Source organism: Centropristis striata, chromosome 4 (assembly GCF_030273125.1).
Source record: "Centropristis striata isolate RG_2023a ecotype Rhode Island chromosome 4, C.striata_1.0, whole genome shotgun sequence".
Classification (NCBI taxonomy): domain Eukaryota; kingdom Metazoa; phylum Chordata; class Actinopteri; order Perciformes; family Serranidae; genus Centropristis; species Centropristis striata.
In genome coordinates, this window is record NC_081520.1 from 5,080,004 (window position 1) to 5,099,668 (window position 19,665).

Genomic DNA, 19,665 nt, shown 5'->3' on the forward strand with positions numbered 1-19,665 from the left:
AGTCATGATGTGTGGTGAATGGGAGCTAAGTTAAGCTCACAGTACACTGCTGTCAGCCATGTCACCTGAACAAGTCCCCTAATGGGAATCTGTCCACCAGAACGGCTTCTCTCCTGACATGACACCCTCGCTGCTCGCTGCAGTGTCCTCATTCTGACTCCCTGTCTGTGTGTGTGTGTGTGTGTGTGTGTGTGTGTGTGTGTGTGTGTGTGTGTGTGTGGGTTGCACGGTAATGTAAAGAAATGCTGTAGAGAGAGGAAAGGGATGGAGGAAAGAAACCCTACTGTGAAGAACAACATTATGGCAATATTTGCTATTTTCATATCAGATGTCTGAACAATGAAGCTTTTCTCACCTGCTTATTAGATAGTAGATAGATGGAACGGTGGGAGAGAGATACCAGTTGACATGCAGCAAAGGGCTGCGTGTCGGACTTGAACCTGTTCCACTGCTGTTGAGTCTCAGGTACATTTGGTTGCACATCAGTGTTGGTGTTTCTGAATGTGGTTCTGTTGGGGTTCACTTCAGATCTGGTTTCATAATTGGGTGTGTTTTGAACAGGTGTGTCTTGGGTTCTTTTCTTTTTTCTTTTTGAAGTCAATGTATGTATTTTACTTGGAGATCTCTAAATTGCAAACCAGATGATTTTAAAGGCATGGGTAGAAATGCTGATTTATGTTGTTATAAAGCTGTTATAAAGCTATAAACACAAAACACGTGTCTTATGTTGATATGACTAACCTTTTGTCAAGATGGAACAACATTTCAATTCATTTTGGAGTCATTTTGTTCTCCACCAACCCCAAAGCATCTGAGTAGCCACTCTACGCTCTGTTCCACTGAAAAGGAAGCCAAAATGCTGCCACGGCCGCCACGTTTTCCGCCTTGATGTAGGTGCCGACGGAAGTGACAAAGGATGCTTAACAAGTGGAGCCAACAGTACATAGCGCCATCTGCTGTTTAAAAAGAGTAATGCACATCATTTTTTGTCTCACCAATTTGAATTGCCACGTTTGTATTGCAGATTAATAGTCTCGATAAGAATCGTTGCAACCCTGGTGAACACGAACTGCAAGAAAACTGCAACAATACAATGCAACTATATATATATATGTGGTTAGCACTCTCGCCTCACACTGTGGCTCTTCTGTGTGGAGTTTGCATGTTCTCGCCGTCTCACCGGGTACTCCGACTTCCTCCCACAGTCTAAAAACATGCACTTAGGTTTAGTTGGTGACTCTAAATTGCCCGTAGGTGTGAATGAGAGCGTGATTGTCTGTCTCTATATGTCAGCCCTGCGATAGTCTGGAGACCTGTACCCCTCCTCTCGCCCAATGTGGGCTGGGATAGGCTACAGCCCCCCACCACCCAAGTGCAGATAAGGATAATGAATGAATGAATGAATGAATGAATGAATGAATGGCTGGGACCAAATGAGGTGTGAAGGTACCCTTAGTCTGTCTGCTATGTGGTGCTGGCTAGATAGGTTTTTGCAGCTTTTTCATAAAAACAGCTGCACGATGCATCTGGAGACAATCCTGATGAGAGCTGTGGGAGTGAAACAAAACAGTAAAGCTGAGGGTCAGAAAAACAAAACTAATGAGCATTTAACATATTTCAAGATGACTATAATATATATATATATATATGTATATATATATATATATATATATATATATATATATATATATATATTATTGCAGCTTTAAAGTTATGTTATCTGTCTTTGAAGTGATGGCATTGGTATTGACATTCAAATCGGCATGTGGCATGAAATCTTGGAAGGAGAGTGATGGAAGTGAAGTGTTTGGAACGAGCAGAGTGCAATTTGCCAGCAGAGCTGAATGCGCCCAAGTAAATATGGGTTTTCTTAATGAGGCAACAGGAAAGTGCACCTGCTGCTCACACACACACACACACACACACACACACACACACACACACACACACACACACACACACACAAACGCTCCACAGGTGAATATCATTGCTGTGCTGTGGGCTCTGTGACTGCTCTAGTGGCAGTGGTCAAGACGTGGCACTAATACCAATGTGCAGCTGCCAGTCTGCCATTGGAACTGATTACTGGAGCGAGAGAACGAGGCAGCAATTGACGGAGAGAGAGAGACAGAGAGAGAGATTCATGCTTTCACTGTAGTACGCCACCAGTGCTCTACTGTCTGCACGCAACTGATACAGAGAGGAGAAAGATGAGAGGGAGAAGTTAGAGAGTGTGTGTGTGTTTAGTTTGTCCTCTGGGAGTTTGTAGCTTATTGGACTGAATAATCATATTAGTACAACTGGAACTCTGGAGCATAATTAATATGTATATTGCACAAGCTAGAGTAGAAATACGAGACATTATAGGATGGTTTGTACTTTATTGTGTGCATTGGTGTGTACTGTATTTCCCTGCAGCGCGATCATGGGACAGGTGTGAAGACTCTGTCATTAATCACCAGCCGATCCTCCGACGTTCACAGCTGCATTCTTTTATTCTTCCTCTCTCCTTCCTCCCTCCCTCCCTCCGTCTTCTTCTTTTCTTTCCTCTCTTCCTCCCTCCTCCCGAATGCACAGTTAAAATCTAAATTCAGCTCACATTGTGGGATGGATTCTGTACATGGTGCCAAACGCCCCCTCTTACACACACATTAACCCATTCTCCTTTTCCTTTGTTTTTTCTTTACCTTCATTCGCAGTCCGTCCATCATTGCTCCGTTGCTTTTCTCAAACACCCCCTGCAGCTTTTCCTGCCTCTTATTTTTCTGTCATCCATCCATCCATCCTACCTTCTTTTCATGCGTCTGTTTGTTGAGCTCTGGGTCAGTGTGAGAGAGGCCCGCAGGGTTGGCATGGCAGCCTGGCACAAGCACACAAGCCTCCCTATTAGTCCCCCGGCGTGCCCCACAGGAGGATTGGGAAACTTTTATTTACTGTACATCTCCCCACATCTCACTCCCTCAGCCTTTCTTTTAAGGTCTCTCTTTGATGCTCTTTTGAATCTGTTTTAGAAGTACAGAACGGCTGTTCTTGGGGTGAATTTGGGACGCAGGCATTTATCTATACAACTTTAAAAAGATTTGCACCTAAGAATGGTCTAAACAGGTGATTAAGAAGTAACAAAAGGTCTTTGCTGAGTGTGAAGAAGATATATTTATGAAGTGATTTTCTTTAAAGTAGGACAGTGACCTTTAAAGGGGAATTATTATTATTATGATTTTACACAGAAAAGGCAATTTGTGTGCTTTATTATTGTTAGCAATAACAATAATGATATTTATAATATATATATATGTATATATTTAATAATGATAAAAATGATATTTTGTACAGTCACAACAGAGTACGTCCCACAAGGTGTGCACTCTTCTCTGTTTTCCTACTGCTGTCACATCCAATATCACTACATTAAAACACCTGGTCAGTAACATTTAACATACTGTATGAAAAAGGGAAAAGCAAACAGAAATATGTGCATTCCAAATTGAATTCATTTTAAAAATATTTGTTATTTAAATATTGTTGTTACAGTCAGATCCAGAACCAGACAGTGCCAAATATGTGTTGGTGTGTTTGCACCAAGTGGAAACCTTCAGGCCTAAATAGTGAAGCCAATGCAGAAGTGCCTTAAACCTGCATTATTTCTAATGACCAGCAGGGGGCGACTGCACTGGTTGCAAAAAGGAGTCTGTTTGTACATAAACATGCTGGCAAGCACACTTGATTTATTACCTCAGAAACCATTTTCCTAATGAGTCTTTGGTCTCAACTGCTAGTTTCAAGTCTTCTTCAATTCAGCACGATGATTGAAGCATGAAGTTGATTTATGGTCCCATTTTGAGTAAAATAAGATAACTGTAACATTTTAGTTCTTTAAAAATAACTTGTTCAGTGTAAGGCTGGACTTAAAGACACTCTAAGGACTTGGTTGTTCATTTTGATACAAATTGTCCCCTACTAACCAAGCATTAGCATATAATGTAGCATAATTCAGACTCTTCATCAATTTTGTGCTTACGCTGGTTGCAAAAAAATAATGTGCCAAACTCGAGGCTCACATAAAACAATGGATGATGTCACTGGGACTATGACACTATGACATGTACTACACTGTAAACAATTGTCTTGTAAATTAACAGTAAAATACTGGCAACAGGATTACCAGCATTCTACGGTTAATTTTACAGTTCCCTTACTGTTATGTACTTTACAGTATGGTACTGTGATACAACCACATACTGAATTACTGTAATATCCTGAATTTCATTGATTTTTACAGTAGACTAAAACACAGTATAGTGCTGAAGCTGGTTGCAATATTGTTGCAGTATACAATGCAGTCATTTTTTGTAAATAGAGCATATTACTGTCTGAAAGCCATTTACTACGGATCAAGCACTGTCTTCACTGTAACCTCAGTAATTTTAATAAACCATATACAGAATGAGTTAGTTAAGTAAAATACAGCCATTAAAAATGTGGACAAGAAGAGACTTAGAAAATCATATTTTATAGGAAACTGCAAGCTACCTACAAATATTGCCCAGAATGCATTATTTTCTACAGTATGATACCTTTTTAATGGAAAACAGTATGTTACTGTCACAATTTGACTGTTTTCTTACAGCAATTTGTTACGGTGTATTTTTATCAAGTCTGTGGTGCACACAGGCACCTGTTTCGACAATAGGAAAGCAAAGGTTTGACTGTGGAGTGAAAGGTTCAACAGCAACCACAAAAATGGCAACCACATTTTCAGTTTTCACAACTAAAAGTTGATGCCTCCATGCATGTCTAGCAACCACTTTTAAACATGTTGAGGTGTGAACTAGTTCAGAACTAGAGTTGAAGTCGGACTCCCCAAAATATGCCACATTTGAAATGGAAATTCCAGCCTTCACAATAAGACAAAGGTGCTGCAATGTTCTGTGAACCTAAGAAACTTAGTGGACTCAGTGTTTGCTCCACATTTTTGTCCTCGTTAGAGTGAAAAAGTCTTCACACTATCAAATTCCTTCCTCCGTCCCACACAGTCTACTTCTTCACCCTTTCTTCCTTCAGTCCCTCACACAGTCCCTCCTTTAGATTAATTGCACAATGATTCTTTCCAGTTCTCTCCTTCCTTCCTTCCCACAGTGTGCTGACACACTCACACACATTACAAACAGCAGGAAAAGACGTGTGTGTGTGTGTGTGTGTGTGTGCCGGGCTCTCTCCTCCACCTGTTATTGTGTGGATGGATGTTTATAAAGGGAAGGTTGACTGACAAGAAAGCACACCATCGTTGTCTCTTTTCACTTGATCTTTGAATGATTAAAATCAATGTTGTTTTTCCATTTTCTACACACACATTCACACGGTCAGAAGTGGACGCACATGCACACACTCGCTGTCAGGGAGCTCATTAGCTGAAGTGAGTAGTGGCATGCTGGGCTCCGGCAGTGAGGCTCCTGGTCATTTGGGGTTGACTGCTTGGACTGTAGCCAGCTGTGTGTGTGCGTGTCTGTGTGTGTGTGTGTGTGTGTGTGTGTGTGTGTGTGTGCATGTGGGGCTCTGTTGTCCAGTCTTGTATATTTAAGGTTCTTGTTCCCTCATTTGGGGTCCCCACTATGGCTTTGCCTGATTTGTGTGTAGTTGGCTTTGGACCACATGCAATGCCACACAAGATCAAGATATAAAACACACACACACACACACACACACACACACACACACACACACAGTCCTGTCTTTTCCCAGTGGCCCCACATTACCTCTTTACTACTGTACCCCTTTAGTTGTTTCTTCATGCAACACAGTTGTGTGTGTGTGAATGTCAGTTATTTGTCCGTACAAAATTACAAAATAAAAGCATTCAAGTTAAGCTGGTAATAGAAAACAACACACTATATTACATATGCAGATATTTCCTCTTATTCAATAGAAAATTCAGGGTTTGACATTAACCACAGCCACAAAAAGGTAACTCTTTGCCCACCTAATATCTCCAGTAAGTGAAAAATAAAACTGTTAACTGAGAGACTGTCAGACCATATACAGTATATATTTACAAAGAACTTGAGTTTTCAATTTAGATAATAATAAAATTCTATATTTTCATTTTGTTATGTCTTTGCCAGAAAGGAAGGCTCTGTTTACATTTGGGCCACCACATTTAGGAGCTTGGTATAATACTAGCATTTATGAAATATTTTTTTGTGAAAACAGCTTTTAAATTTCAGGCCTCTCAGTGGCTGTTTCCCATGGCAGGGACTGACTGACATTTGCAATCTGCAGGGACCATGTCAGACAGTGTATACATGTAAACATGTATCCCTTTACTATTATATTTAACATCTTGGGAAACCCATTGTGCTGTTAATTTGGAAAGTGGAAGCTAATAAGATATTGGAATTTGCAGCAGCTAATAACATCAGTCCCTAGTTGGTTAACAGCCAGTGTGGCCGTTGGAACTGAAGTAATATAATAAATCAGTTTTAGTGCACATGGATTTTGTACCAACCAAATTATCAGCAGCAACACTGTTAAATTCATGCTCTGATGTAGAGTGTTGTCACTGTAACAATAAAAGTAAAACTTACACTTTCACCAATTAGGTGAACAAGTCTAAAACAAATATCAAGGATCTATTTATACTCAAGCAAGGGGATGCACATCCGTGGGCCTGTCTGTGTCCACTGATGCTGTGACCTGCCGGCTGATTAAACTCAAGTAGGGCTGCTTCACTCATTAACCAATCTGAGTGGCTGAACCAGAGGAAGGTGTGGCTCCAGCTGAGCTCCTTGACTGGCTCCTTGAAACAATCAGGACCTTTGTCTGTACAGTGTTTTTCTCTCCTGTTTTCCTTGACTTGTTTTTCCTCTCTGGACCTTTCTTATCAATAATACATGACTTCCTCTCCTTATCCCCCTCCTGCTGTTGTTTTTATCCTAATACCAAGCTCAGAATCATAAACAATTTTCCCAGAGAAATCACCGGTGTTCTGTATAAATTTCACAACTTGAGTTTTGCTGTACGGTACTTTAAAGAATTTTGATCCCCTGTGAGTTTAGAAAGGTTTATGACTCATGAGTTTGTGTAACAAACCCAACAAAAAGTTTGGACCTTAAGATTCTGAAAACTTCTGGAAATATCAAACTTTATTTTTGTCACCCACTGTCACTTATGTCATCTATGTGTCCATCTATCAAAGAAAGACCAGACTGGTGGATTTTCTTCTTTCCTCCAAATTACCCTTCTTGAAATTTCTGTAAGATTCTCTTGCATAACTAAAACAGGTCAAGGACAAAGGCACTTATCTGCCGTGTTAGTAACCTATATTGAGTGTCATTAAAATAGGTCAGTTGACCCTTGGGGCATATTTATGGTTCTCGTCTTGGCTAAACCGCCACTTGTTAATTGCAAGTATGTCAGTTGGACTTTAACCAGTGTTGGGTAACATTTAAACTGATGCTGCTTAGTTACCGGAACCAATGGGTATCTTTTTCGGTGCTTTACTCTCTCCGTCATAACAAAAGTCCAAACATCTCAATTCCATTTATTAAGTATATTTTAGACACAAATAAAACCCCTCCTTACCTCCTTCTCACCTTCCAAACCTGTCACTACAATCTCCAGCCTGTCACCGTTTGTTGAGCTGCACAGGCTTACATTTATTTTACTTTTTAAATTTAATTTAACCTTTATTTAACCAGGAAATATCCCATTGAGATTAAGAACCTCTTTTTCAAGGGAGCCCTGGCCAAGAGGCAGCAAACACAAAATGCAGTTACATATTCACAGACACAGACCTTTAATGGGTTATGAGAAACAAGTGCATATTGTGGAATGGGCTTCAATAATTCTGTTTGGATTTAAAAGTGCTCAAAGAAATTAAGTCAATTTCCATGCATAAAGCGCAGAGTAAACAAATGCCCTTTTACCCAACTCCATACGAGTAGAAGGGACAGAAAGCAACAATTGATCTTGTGAACAAAGAGAATGAGATCCAGCATTTCTCATAGTAATTAAGGTGGAAATGTATGAAGGCAGCAGTCCCAATATTGCCTTATAAATCAAAGTATACCAATGACTAGCCCTTGGAGTGGCCAGAGCAGGCCATCCTACCCCAGAGTATAATTCACAATGGTGAGTGGACCTCTTACAGTTAGTAATGAAGCTCAAAGAAGCATGATAAACAGTATCAATCATTCTAAGACATTGAGCAGCAGCATTCATGTACAACAGATCTCCGTAATCCAACACAGATAAAAATGTTGCAGTGACAAGATGCTTTTTTACATTAAAATAAAAAAAACAACTTATTTCGAAAATAAAAACTCAATTTTAGCCTCAGCTTCTTCACAAGATTATCTATATGTGGCTTGAAGGTGAGTGAGTCATCAATTAAGACTCCTAAGTATTTATACATATGAACAACAATTTGAGGCAATTTTTTGCTGTTGGAAAACAACATAAGCTTTGTTTTATCAGCATTGAGAACCTGTTTCAACAGAATTAATGAGTGTTGCACAGCTATAAAAGCTTTCTGCAAAGATTCAACAGCCTGAACAAGAGTTGATCCACAGCAGTAAATAACTGTGTCGTCAGCATAGAAATGCACATTTGCATTCGACACATTTAGACCCAATTCATTGATATAAAAAAAAAGAGATTTAAAATTTAAATGACATCTGGGGCTTAAGCCCAATCAAAAGTACCTGCTTATGCTGGTGGTCTGGCACCAGGGCATATTGTGACAATGCTATTGTGCATGTCTTGGAGATAGCATAGTTGGAAATAAAGTTTCTTGTCCACCTGCCACTGTTACTGGTGGATTACAAAATCTACTAGCCACTCAATAGATAACCATTGTTTTATAGGCTGGTGAGTAAGTGAAACAAATATCTCAGCTACTATTTGTTTTACCAACATTTTGCAAATGGCTTGTGCCAATTTCTAGCCCTCTAATTCTCTCTATACTCTCTTGTCCAATCATGAATCAGCACTCTGTAGTCCTGATGTAATTCTGTCGGTGCCCTTAAAAGTAGTGAGTTTTGTGCCCAGCCCTGACATTGACCTTTGCCGTTTTCTCCATGTTAAATGTTTAAAGTGGAATTCTTTGTGTGAAATGTAGCTTGGCCTTGCAAGCAAGCAACACGTTTGAGTATCTTGCTTCATAGTCCTTAATACCCTTCATATCGATGGTGGAATAACTCGTGCCCTCTCCTTTGCCCCAGCAGCCAGGACAATGAGTACGGGACAACCCGTTCATCTGGGATCAATTAACCCAAGCAGGCAGGCTCAGCCAAGTGCCCATTTCTGCTCAACATAATGATAGGCTTTCAACCAGTAATGCCTTTGTTCTGGATGGGTCTGTTTGTTTTCTTCCTCTGCTTAGATGCAAGTTTGAAGGGGGTGTATCTGAGAAGATCTATTTCTGCCCTCTTGTTTTCGGGTCTTTCGACTTTCAGTTGCGTTTGAAGTCTCCTTACTTAATTGAAACTTAGGGCTGGCGATCATGAATGTGGCCAAGAATGCCATGCAGAATGGCATCTTGGGTAGAACAGCGGTTGGCATTTGATGACAGAAACCCCAAATCACTCCCCAAATGTTTCCCTTTCCTGATTTTGCCTCAGTTTCCCACTGTTTGTGTTCATTCCTTTCCTATACTCCCATACTGGACTTTTTCATAGATACTGCAAGGCGTGTCAATCAATTAATCCTTTCTACCGAATATGGTTTCGTAATAAGGAATGTTTTGTCAGCTCCACATTTTAAACAACACAGATTCACTGTTCTTTGATTATTTCAAAAGCTTTTTCTTTCATCTGGCATATCTATTCTAGTGTTTGGTCCTACTACTGCCCTTTGAACCAACTCATAACTCCCTGAAACCTCCTTGCTTTGCTCCTTTGCCCCGTCAGAAAAGTCCATCTCTTTCCCGGTTCAGTTAAGCCACCTATTTCAAGAACAGATCCTTTGATAAGCCTGAGTCAAGCAGTTTCAGGTGCTCTGTGGGGAGGAGGCATATTTCCATCACCCCTGCAAAGGTGAAAACTCTGGTAAAGTGGCCACTTCAGTGGCTCTGGTACGAACACATAGTATTTTATATAATTAACTTGCATAAAGAGTGTTGGAGTCACTTCCTGTTTCTGATATGCAGAAATCAACAAAAGCACACACCTTCACAGCAACAGACATACTGAAGCACTTGAGTTAAAGATGAGTATAAGCAACGCATTTTAACCTCAGCTAAATTGCTTGAATGAAAGAGGGTCACTTATCAGGCTTTGGTATTAACAGACACTTTCTGTTTTCTTTCTTCTAAATTGTTTCCCTTTCTAATTTAAAATCTGTCTGTCCAAATGAACTGATCAAATACATTCTTGTCAGCTAATATGAGACTAAATGCGCATCACTTGTAAATTTTAAAGACTTGGTCAGACAGCACTTCATATGACCTTGTTCATTAAATCCGACCATGTCTTTTATATCTGTTGCAAACGGCCACACTGGAAGTTGGGACGAAAAGCCTGCTGTCAGAGAATGCAGGGGTTGGACGATGGAGAATGTACGCGTTTACGTCACATACATGCTCCAGTACAGGGAAATAAACAAACATGTGGGATTATTTCCATGCGTCAGACCTTCAAGCTGCTCTGGCAGCTCTAATAAACTTACAGGAGTCTTTCCACCAAATGTACAGGATATGTACAGATAGTGTTAGTGAACAGAGAAGGATCTGGAATTACCTCCATCACATTTTGGATGCACCAATTGGTGGGAGGCGAGCCAGACGGCTTTGGACGAGACCTGGGAGATCTAGTGATGGTGGAGAACTTTGTGGAAGGAGTAGCTGATGAAAATGCGTGGCGTGAAAACTTCCACATGCCCAAAAATGCTCTTATCTCTTTAAGTGATGCCGCCTGGCTACATACCCAATCCAATTCACACACTTTAGCATCACCGTATGCACGCAGATTTCCTCCCGAAAATGCTCTGTCTAAACGCGGAAGAAAAAGTGAAGACACCACGCCACTTTTGTGTCTTCTGTTCAGCCTGTCATCATGTAAACGGAGCCTGAGTGACAATACTATTGTAGATCCCTCACGTTTGGCCTGATCCATTTTATAAAGTCAGCACTATTGCTGACAGGAGTGATGTACCAGTGACAGAGACTGCCGGATTTGTATTGACCCTTGTGTCACCATTGGCAAGCTTTACAAATACCGAGCATGTTTGACGTGGACGAGACTTGCTCAAGAAAGGGTTTCAGAGCTCGGAAACAGCAGTCGTCGACCTTTTCACAGCATGTTTGTGATGAGGCCTCGTCAAACATTTATTCAGATCGTATGACTTGAACCTATCCTTCCTGTGAATTGTTACCTGCCGGTTAATGTCCGTGATCCTCTGGTTTGACTGACAGTTCTTCAATTCAAAACCCTGTATGGCTGTCAGTCAGCCTGCTGTGATCGTTGGCCCCAATAAAACTGCAGTGAACTAGTCCGCTTTACAATCCACACAAACTTGTAAAATAGTGTGTGTGTGTGTGTGTGTGTGTGTGTGTGTGTGTGTTGCTAAAAATAGCCTGCAGGCCTCCTGTTTGTGTGCATGGCAGACGGTGTTTGCAAGGTGCCAAGTGCATCTCTGTCATCATTCACAGTTGAGCATTGTGTGAGTGTATGTGAGTGTGTGTGTGCGTGCCTGTGTGTATGTTATCTAAACACTTTCTTGTCAGGCCATGGGGGCCACATTCCAAGCCTGCTTGTCTGTGTTATCTTGACACGCTTTGAAATATCACGAATCTGGTCATTTGATTATTAAAACAGAAATAGCAGTCTACCTTTTGCTTTGCTGTGTCAACACAACCAGAAGCACCTTTGTTGTGACATGAAAACATTATGCAAGTTCAAGTTCATACAAAAGGAACAAAAGGCAGCGTATATAGGTTGAGAGTCTCTGATTGTTTAGACCATGCAACTTAGTGTTAAGTGTCAGCTATTTTTAGATTTAGTCTTTGTCTTTGTTCTGTGAGCAGAAGTCCATCTGAGTATTAGTCATATTTAGGCAACTTCATCCTCGTTTTGGTCAATTTAGTTGTTGTTGCTGACTGCATAAATAAATAAGTTATAAAACTTCCTATTCCTTGTTCAGAAATGAACATACAAATTTCATGCTTGGAAATGGTTTGGGTAAGACTGTGCGAAGAAGCATAAAAAGCTTCTTTTAGCTGAAGAGTTTCTCTCTCAACAAACTCACTTATTATTTACTCTGGCATCAGTGGGTTCAAATATTGACCCCTTTTAAGCCACGCGAGCCGCTCCAGGGATGGTAAAGTCAGTGTGTGAGTTGGTTGGTTCGAGACTGAAATATCTCAATAACTTTTGAGTGGATTATTATACAGTTTGATGCAATATATCCATGTTTCCAATCTATGGAAACATGGATATATTGTTTTATTGTCAAATTTTTCATCAATAATATCAGTTTCATATCTTATGAAGATTAAGTCAGTTTTTGTTTAAAAGTCAGCCTTTTTTTAAGGTTGAAGATGACACATTAATGAGACAAAGCTAAGTTTTTAAATCGGTTTCTTTGTTGTCACAGTTATCATTATTTATTCATATTTGGGTCAGTCAGTGTTGACACCAATAACACCAACAACAAAAGCACCAAAATCAACATAACCACCATTAAAGCTACAGTTGGTAACTTTAGGGCTGTTTCCACTACCGGGTAATAGCCGGGCAATACCCGGAATGAGGCGGGTCTCACTTGCCAAAACGCCCCTAATTTGAATACGAGCAGTCCGGAGCGGACTTTTGTCGGGACTTTTTTTGTCCCTGTAGAAGAGCAGGGTCTTTTTTTCTCCCCTGAAAACAGCCTGGTTACTGATTGGATAGATCGACTTTTCAGACCCCCTTAGCGACTATCAAGAAAGCGACTGGAGACAAATCCAGCGACTCCTTCTTACTCTTCCAAAGGAGCCGTTAACGAGCCGGAGGCCGGCTTGTTAAGAAGAGCTGCCGTTAGCGACAGTTAGCTACAGTTAGCTCTGTAGCAGTACAGTGTGTATGTGCTGCTGCTACAGGAGGTGTTCACTTAGCGATCTCTGTTTGTTTACAACAAGCACCGGACATTCTGTGTACAGTTAGTGATGCTGTTAATTCACAATCACTATGTTTATGATCAGCGGAGACTCTGTACATAATTAGCCATGCTGCTTTCAGCTGCTGACGTTGTGCACAGTTAGCGACGGCGAAAACCATACGTCACCTCCAGAGTCTCTAAATCCCTCTGGGGGCTAACTTGTAGTGGAGACACGCAGAGTGAGGGACTTTTGAGAGGGTGTGGCCTGAGACTTTCCCGGTGGCCACCTTTCCCCCTAGTGGAAACATGGCTTTTGTAAAAGATACTGCGCCTCACATCTGCATCCCACCTGCATCTCTGCTCAGAATGATTTGTCAACTGTTTTCAAAATGGTAGCCAGGTTACCAACTTTCACACTTTCACATGGTTTTAATTCTCAGATTATCCGTTTTATGCACCGAGAAGAATATAGAGGCAGGTTTCAATAGCTAAATGTGACAAAAACCTTTTGATATGAAAGTTACCAACACAAACAACAACAGTGGCAACAGAACTACAAATAATGAAACAAAAATATAATTCAAAGCTTGTCCATCACATGCTTTCAGAATGAGAATCCACCGTAGCTAAGCTTTGCAAATGCAGCTGAAAAAGTGCCCGACAGACTGTACTCCATTTGGAAAACTGAAGATTTGTTCCAGTGTTGGAACCATTCAGTATGACCAAATGCAGCCTGACACTCTCTCTGGGCCCTCTTACATACAGATAGACTCTTATAAAGTTGGATGGTCTAACACTATGCTTTTAGGAAAGAGAGTACAGTGCTGTATATTCCATTTCCCACTTCACTGTGGACTTCCACTGTGCACCGCAGGGTTTGGCCTTTGAAGAGTTACAGCTGTAATCTGGGGAAGTTCAGATATACTGTGTGCAAAGTTTTGTCACAGTTGGAACGGTTTTGCAGGACTGATTGAATAGAATAGAATAGAAATTGAATAGAATTTGGAATGGCTGGCAAATGTTTCGGTGCAAATCATGTTTTTACAAGTTTTTTTCTCACATCCCAGGAGAGGAATGTGTCTGAAGCCATTCTGATTCAGAACTTATTGGTCAAGAAGCAACAGTAAAGTTCAGTGTAGAACAGAAAAATATCCTTCATGTGTCTATTGTGATATTTGATTTTTTTTTTTTTATGTTAATGTCCAACTTAATCAGCAACTTCAATGGCCTTGATTGACCCTTTAAGGGCAAGTTTAAATACCTTACTGTGTTGTGACGGCAGCCAAAGGGGAAGTCCTTAGTAACCCCTTTCCTGTCCACCACCCAGAAGCATTCTGGGAGGTGGAGCTGGTGTCTCGGCTTGGCGTTTCCTTTTTCTTGTACTGCTGACTTGACATCTTTTCTATGTGTGTGTTTGTGTGTGGGGGTTGTTATGCCGGGGTCACAGTTAAGGTTGAGGCTCGACCAGTTTGGAGCCAACGAGAAGTTATTCGGTTCATTGCTGAGTCTGTGAGGGCGTGTGTGTGTTTCCTTAATGTGAAATGATCTTTTTTATGGGTTATTTTTGGGAATAAGAGACAACCCTTTGTGCTGTTCAGTATTCTTCTACAGTGCCATGTTTGCTGACCTCTGACCTTTGGAAAGGGTGAGGCCCTTGATGGTCTGGAGGTCTGGGTCATGTAAGGTGGAACAAAAGTTCGTCAGTAGCGCTGCATTGTGCTTCTCTGCACACCCTCGTCTCAACAATATAGCCCTGTTTCTTTCACATATTGGCCATATTTGATGAGTGAAGAAGATACAAATGTAGCAGTATGGTTGTTTTAACATCAAATCATTGAATTGAACCTTTGGAAACAATGGCCCTCTTTAATCAAACGAGCGTACGACAGAAAGTGAGCGTAAAGTGGGCGTACGATCATTTCCACAAGGCTCGGCATTTATCAATTTGGACGTGAGCGGAGGGTACGATCAGATCTCAGTCTGCTCTCAGCTCGTGTACGCAGGTTTGAGTCAGCGTGAAGTCCACACGTCTGAGTCTGAGAAATGATCTTAGACTATTGTATCGATGCCTGGAGCTGATAAAACTCTGTGGTGTTTTGTTTTTTAATGGTGACAAACCAAAACATGTTGAGGCTACATCATTCAAACATCATTTAAAATAAATACACCCTGCAATATAATATGTCTCCATCATAATAATAATAATATTTAGATATTATATAGATTATTAGGCTTTATATATCATGATGTATAAATGAAATATTCCAACCTCACCAGGAGTTTAATGCTCCACTGCTACTCTGCTGACAGCACCACTGATTTCCTTCCTTTTCACTTTTTATGCTGCCAAACAAAACCAGTTTGTTGTGTTGCAGCTGTTGGACGTCAGCGTTTCACTTTCTGACTCTGAGAAATTCCTCTTCTTTTTGTACTAAAACTTACTTTAAAACATTGTTTACCTCCTGGCTGCAGCCAAAAAGCTGTGGAAACGTTTAAGTCTGTGCTCCAAATGTAAAATATTCACTGAACTTGTTTGAGTTTATAACTATAAGTACTTTTATAAACTTTCATAAACCTCCGTCGCTGCATATTTCTGTAATATGTCTATTTTGCTCCTGTTGTTATTTGTAACAGTTTACTTTGCTAATAAAGTAATAAAGTTGACTTTAGGATGAAAAAATCTTCTTTTTGGCCGTATTGCGCCCTTCGGTGTCGTAAACTCTGGAGGCGAGCTTTCTGAATCGGGTATATATTATATATATTTTATATATATTAGGGCGTGGTATTTAAATGACGCTTGTTTCGAGCCGCCACATTTATCAACAGCCGATCATTCTCACGCTGTGATTGGAGAGATACGAATGTTTGATAAATCACGTGAACCCTGTCGTAAGACGAAATATACGCTCATTTCTACGCTCGTTTGATAAATCGGGGCCAATGTGTGTGCAAATCAAGGTTATAATAGTTTTGGATTTTTCATTAGTTTTAGTTTTAATTTTGTTGTGAATTTTTGTTTTCAAATTCAGTTAGTTTTAGTTAGTTTTTAGAGTGAGTTTTCTAGTTTTAGTTTAGTTTTTATTTTTTGAAAATGCTTAGTTTTAATTTAGTTTTTATTAGTTTTAGTGTTAGTTTTAGTTTTTTTGTAATGGGCTATGTGTTGGGTGCGAGATTCAAAGAGGCCATAATAAATGTTTCCTTTATTTCCTTTGGTTTATCCATCTCAGCCCCAATAAGGTTATTAACTCTTACAGTTCAGGGTGTTTTTAATTTTGGTTCTAGTGTAACATCCCAGTCTCAGTAAACATATTTACCATGTGTTGCATGTTCAAATAGAAACACTGAATTATGAATGAAAAAAGTTGACAAAAACGAAAACTAAGGACATTTTCACTATAATTTTAGTTAGTTTTATTTAATTTTGTAACCACAAAATACAGTTTTAGTTAGTTATGATTTTTTAAAAACTCTAGTTTTTATTTCTATTTCAGTTAACGAAAATGTTTTTTCAATTCTAGTTTTCGTTATTTCGTTAGTTTTCGTTAACTATAATAACCTTGGTGCAAATGGAATACTTGAGTTAATCACCTCACTGTGTTGTTTCCAGATGTATGGGCGCTACACCCAGGAGCTCGGGGTGTACGCCAAAGAGGAGGCCGCTCGGCTGAGGGAGAGCGGGCAGAGACGATCGGTCAGCGACCGGAGCCGGACCCTGGACCTGCTGGAGTACGACAAGGGACGCTGTGCCAAGTGTCGCAGTAAGTTTCACACCACAGGGTCAACACACTCACACTGATGGGTCCACTTGAAATGGAAACCAGTCCTGTCAGTCGATATCATTTCTTTATAATTACGGGCCTGCTCCTGGACTTCTTTATGGAACTTCAGAAACTGATAATGTTCCACTTTTTGAATAATAAAAGAATAATTCAGTAGAGTGATTCTGTATAAAATCAAGGTGCTTATCTGGAGTCGTGTCAACATTTTAAAACATTTTGCTCCAGGAAAAATTGGGATATACATATTTAATGTAATTGCACTGACATTACATTCGTAAGCTTACTGCTTTTTTATGACTTTATCATGACATCATGTTCTATTACAGTGACAGAAGCAAAAAAAAAGGGTTAAGAAAAAAGAAATTTAGGTCATATTTTCACCACTAAATCGAAATACTATTATATTATGTTTATGCGTACATTACCATGCTCTATATTAATCACTTACACACTATCTCACTTCAGTACCTTGGCAGTCGAGACCATTGTACTCACCACAGCACTTTGAACTGAAAATGGCCTCAATTTCAAACTAAATGTTTTATTAACAAGCTGTTTCTGGCTCTCAATCTCAAGGAATATCAATTAGGAATAGAAAGACATCACACTATCTTCATTATCATCTACTTAAACCAGCCCACAACTGCAGTTTTGCCTGTCAACCAGCAGCTCTGACAGTATTTCTCTCCTCACGTGTGATGTGCTGGACGTGTCTGATCGTTCCCAGCAGTCAGTAATGAGGTGTGCCTTGGAACAAAGTGCACAGCGCTGCTTAAAAAGGTCAGGAACAGTGTTTCTCTGAGCCCTTTGTGTTCATTCTAATGTCATTGAACATCATATTTTACTGTCCACTGATTGGACGTTTCCCCATGGCTCCAGATCAGGGATGGGCAACTGGAGGCCCGGGGGCCGCATATGGCCCGCACCCTCACTTGAAGTGGCCCTCAGTACAACTACATGCATTTGAGCATGAAATCTTAAAAGTGCAGTGTAAAAATACACAAAATGACTTCTTGCAATTAATGTTGGTCTGCTGTTCTTGCACTGAAAAAAAAGAAATCACAGTAAGTGGTTATTTTTTATTTGCTTCAAACCTTTTGCATTCCTATTTATACTGTTATACATGCATTTGAGCATGAAATATGTTAAGTTACTGCACTGTAGACATATTTAAAATGGCACTTTCATCATATCTGGTTAAGTGCACACTCCTATATGTGGCCCTGTGGTAGTGTCCATGAAAAATTGTGGCCCCCTGCAGCATTTAAGTTGCCCATCCCTGCTCCAGATGACCTCACAGCACAGCTACAGTGGTACCATTTAGGATTAGATAGTCAATTATATCTGCCCCATTAAAAGAAATAGAAACAGTATAGTGTGCGCTCCATATAGCAGCCTAAACTATCTGAGGCATCGCTGCCCTGAGGGGGAACATCATTTGAAATGTTGGAAATGTAATTCTGAAGGCACTCTGCTGCTCTAAAATACACTTACTGCCTTACTGCGTTTGCTTTGGGAGCATTGATCATGCTGGGCAGCGGGATAGAAAGGAGAGGAGACGAAATGCTGCAGCGCTGAACAATCGTCACAGCAGCGATTTAAGCACACGAGTGGAGCCATGTGGACACTGAGCCACCTTTCTCCTCAGACTGTTGGTGGTGATTATGCTAATTATGTGTGCATGTGAGAGGCAGATGCTAATGAGATTAGATAAGATTGTGTATAGGACACACAACTGGATGGAACGGGCTGTAAACACACACAGGGAATGTCATTGAGATGCATGTGGAAGATGAGAGAATGCATCACACACACCATCAGCAGCAGGTGGTGTGTGTTTGTGGTCAAGCATTATTTGGGGATTGTTGGGACTTGCTGAAGGATATCTACCTCACAACACTGACCTTGTTTCTGTGTCTCTTTCTTCTTTTTCTCCTGTATTCAATCATCATTTTTCTGGGAGAATTGAGTCATTTTGAACAGTTTTTATCTTGGTTTTTACCCTTTTTTGGTAACACTTTACAATAAGCAATTAAGTGATGTTTATAGATGGTTTATAAACCAATTATCAACCATTTGCAAAGTGCTATACATATTTATTCTTTTCAACCAATTTCTTAAAGGTATATGAATCATTTCATAATCATTAACATGCTTAATATGGTGTTAAAAATGTTAAAATGAGTGCAACTAAAACTATTAGTAAACTATTAATTATAATTTAATTGTTTGTTAATGGTAAAATAACTATAAACTTGCATTAATATACCATCTATTTGTCATTTATAAATCATGTAGTTAGTTAAACATTAATAAATTATAATTGGCCACATATAGGCCTAAATGGCCTATATGTGGTTTATAAATGATGATTAAACATTAATAAACTATGTAATTACCATTCTAAATTGCCTATATGTGGTTTATAAATGATGATTAAACATTAATAAATTATGTATTTACCATTCTAAATGGCCTATATGTGGTTTATAAAAGTTAATTAATGTTTAATCATCAATCTGTTAACCATTTATAAATGATGGTTAGGTTATTGTTAAGTGTTACCCCCTCCCCCTTTTTTAAGGGGAACCCCTTTTGTGTCTCCAGAAACTGTTTGAAGTGATTGATGATTGATAAATTTGACATCTAAAAATGAAGAATAAAAAAAACATGGCTATTGGAAAATGGAGTGAGTTTAGCAGACCTGTAACCTGCCACTCATCTCTGCTTCAGGCTCGAGGCTACATTAACTGCCACTAACAGTCGGCAGTCAATTTGCATCATGGGTAATGAAGCTGCCAGGTTTTGACAAGGA

The 19,665-nt window shown here is 39.8% G+C and overlaps 1 protein-coding gene across 4 annotated transcripts in view; it reads left to right on the forward strand.

Moving 5' to 3' along the window:
- The window catches only part of clcn2c (chloride channel 2c), a 226,204-nt gene that overhangs the window by 54,869 nt on the left and 151,670 nt on the right, over positions 1–19,665 (forward strand). For all 4 annotated transcript variants that reach the window (XM_059330741.1, XM_059330743.1, XM_059330744.1 and 1 more), the window contains exon 2: positions 16,679–16,829. In XM_059330741.1, the coding sequence (XP_059186724.1) occupies positions 16,679–16,829 (151 nt within the window). The remainder of the gene's footprint in view (positions 1–16,678; positions 16,830–19,665) is intronic.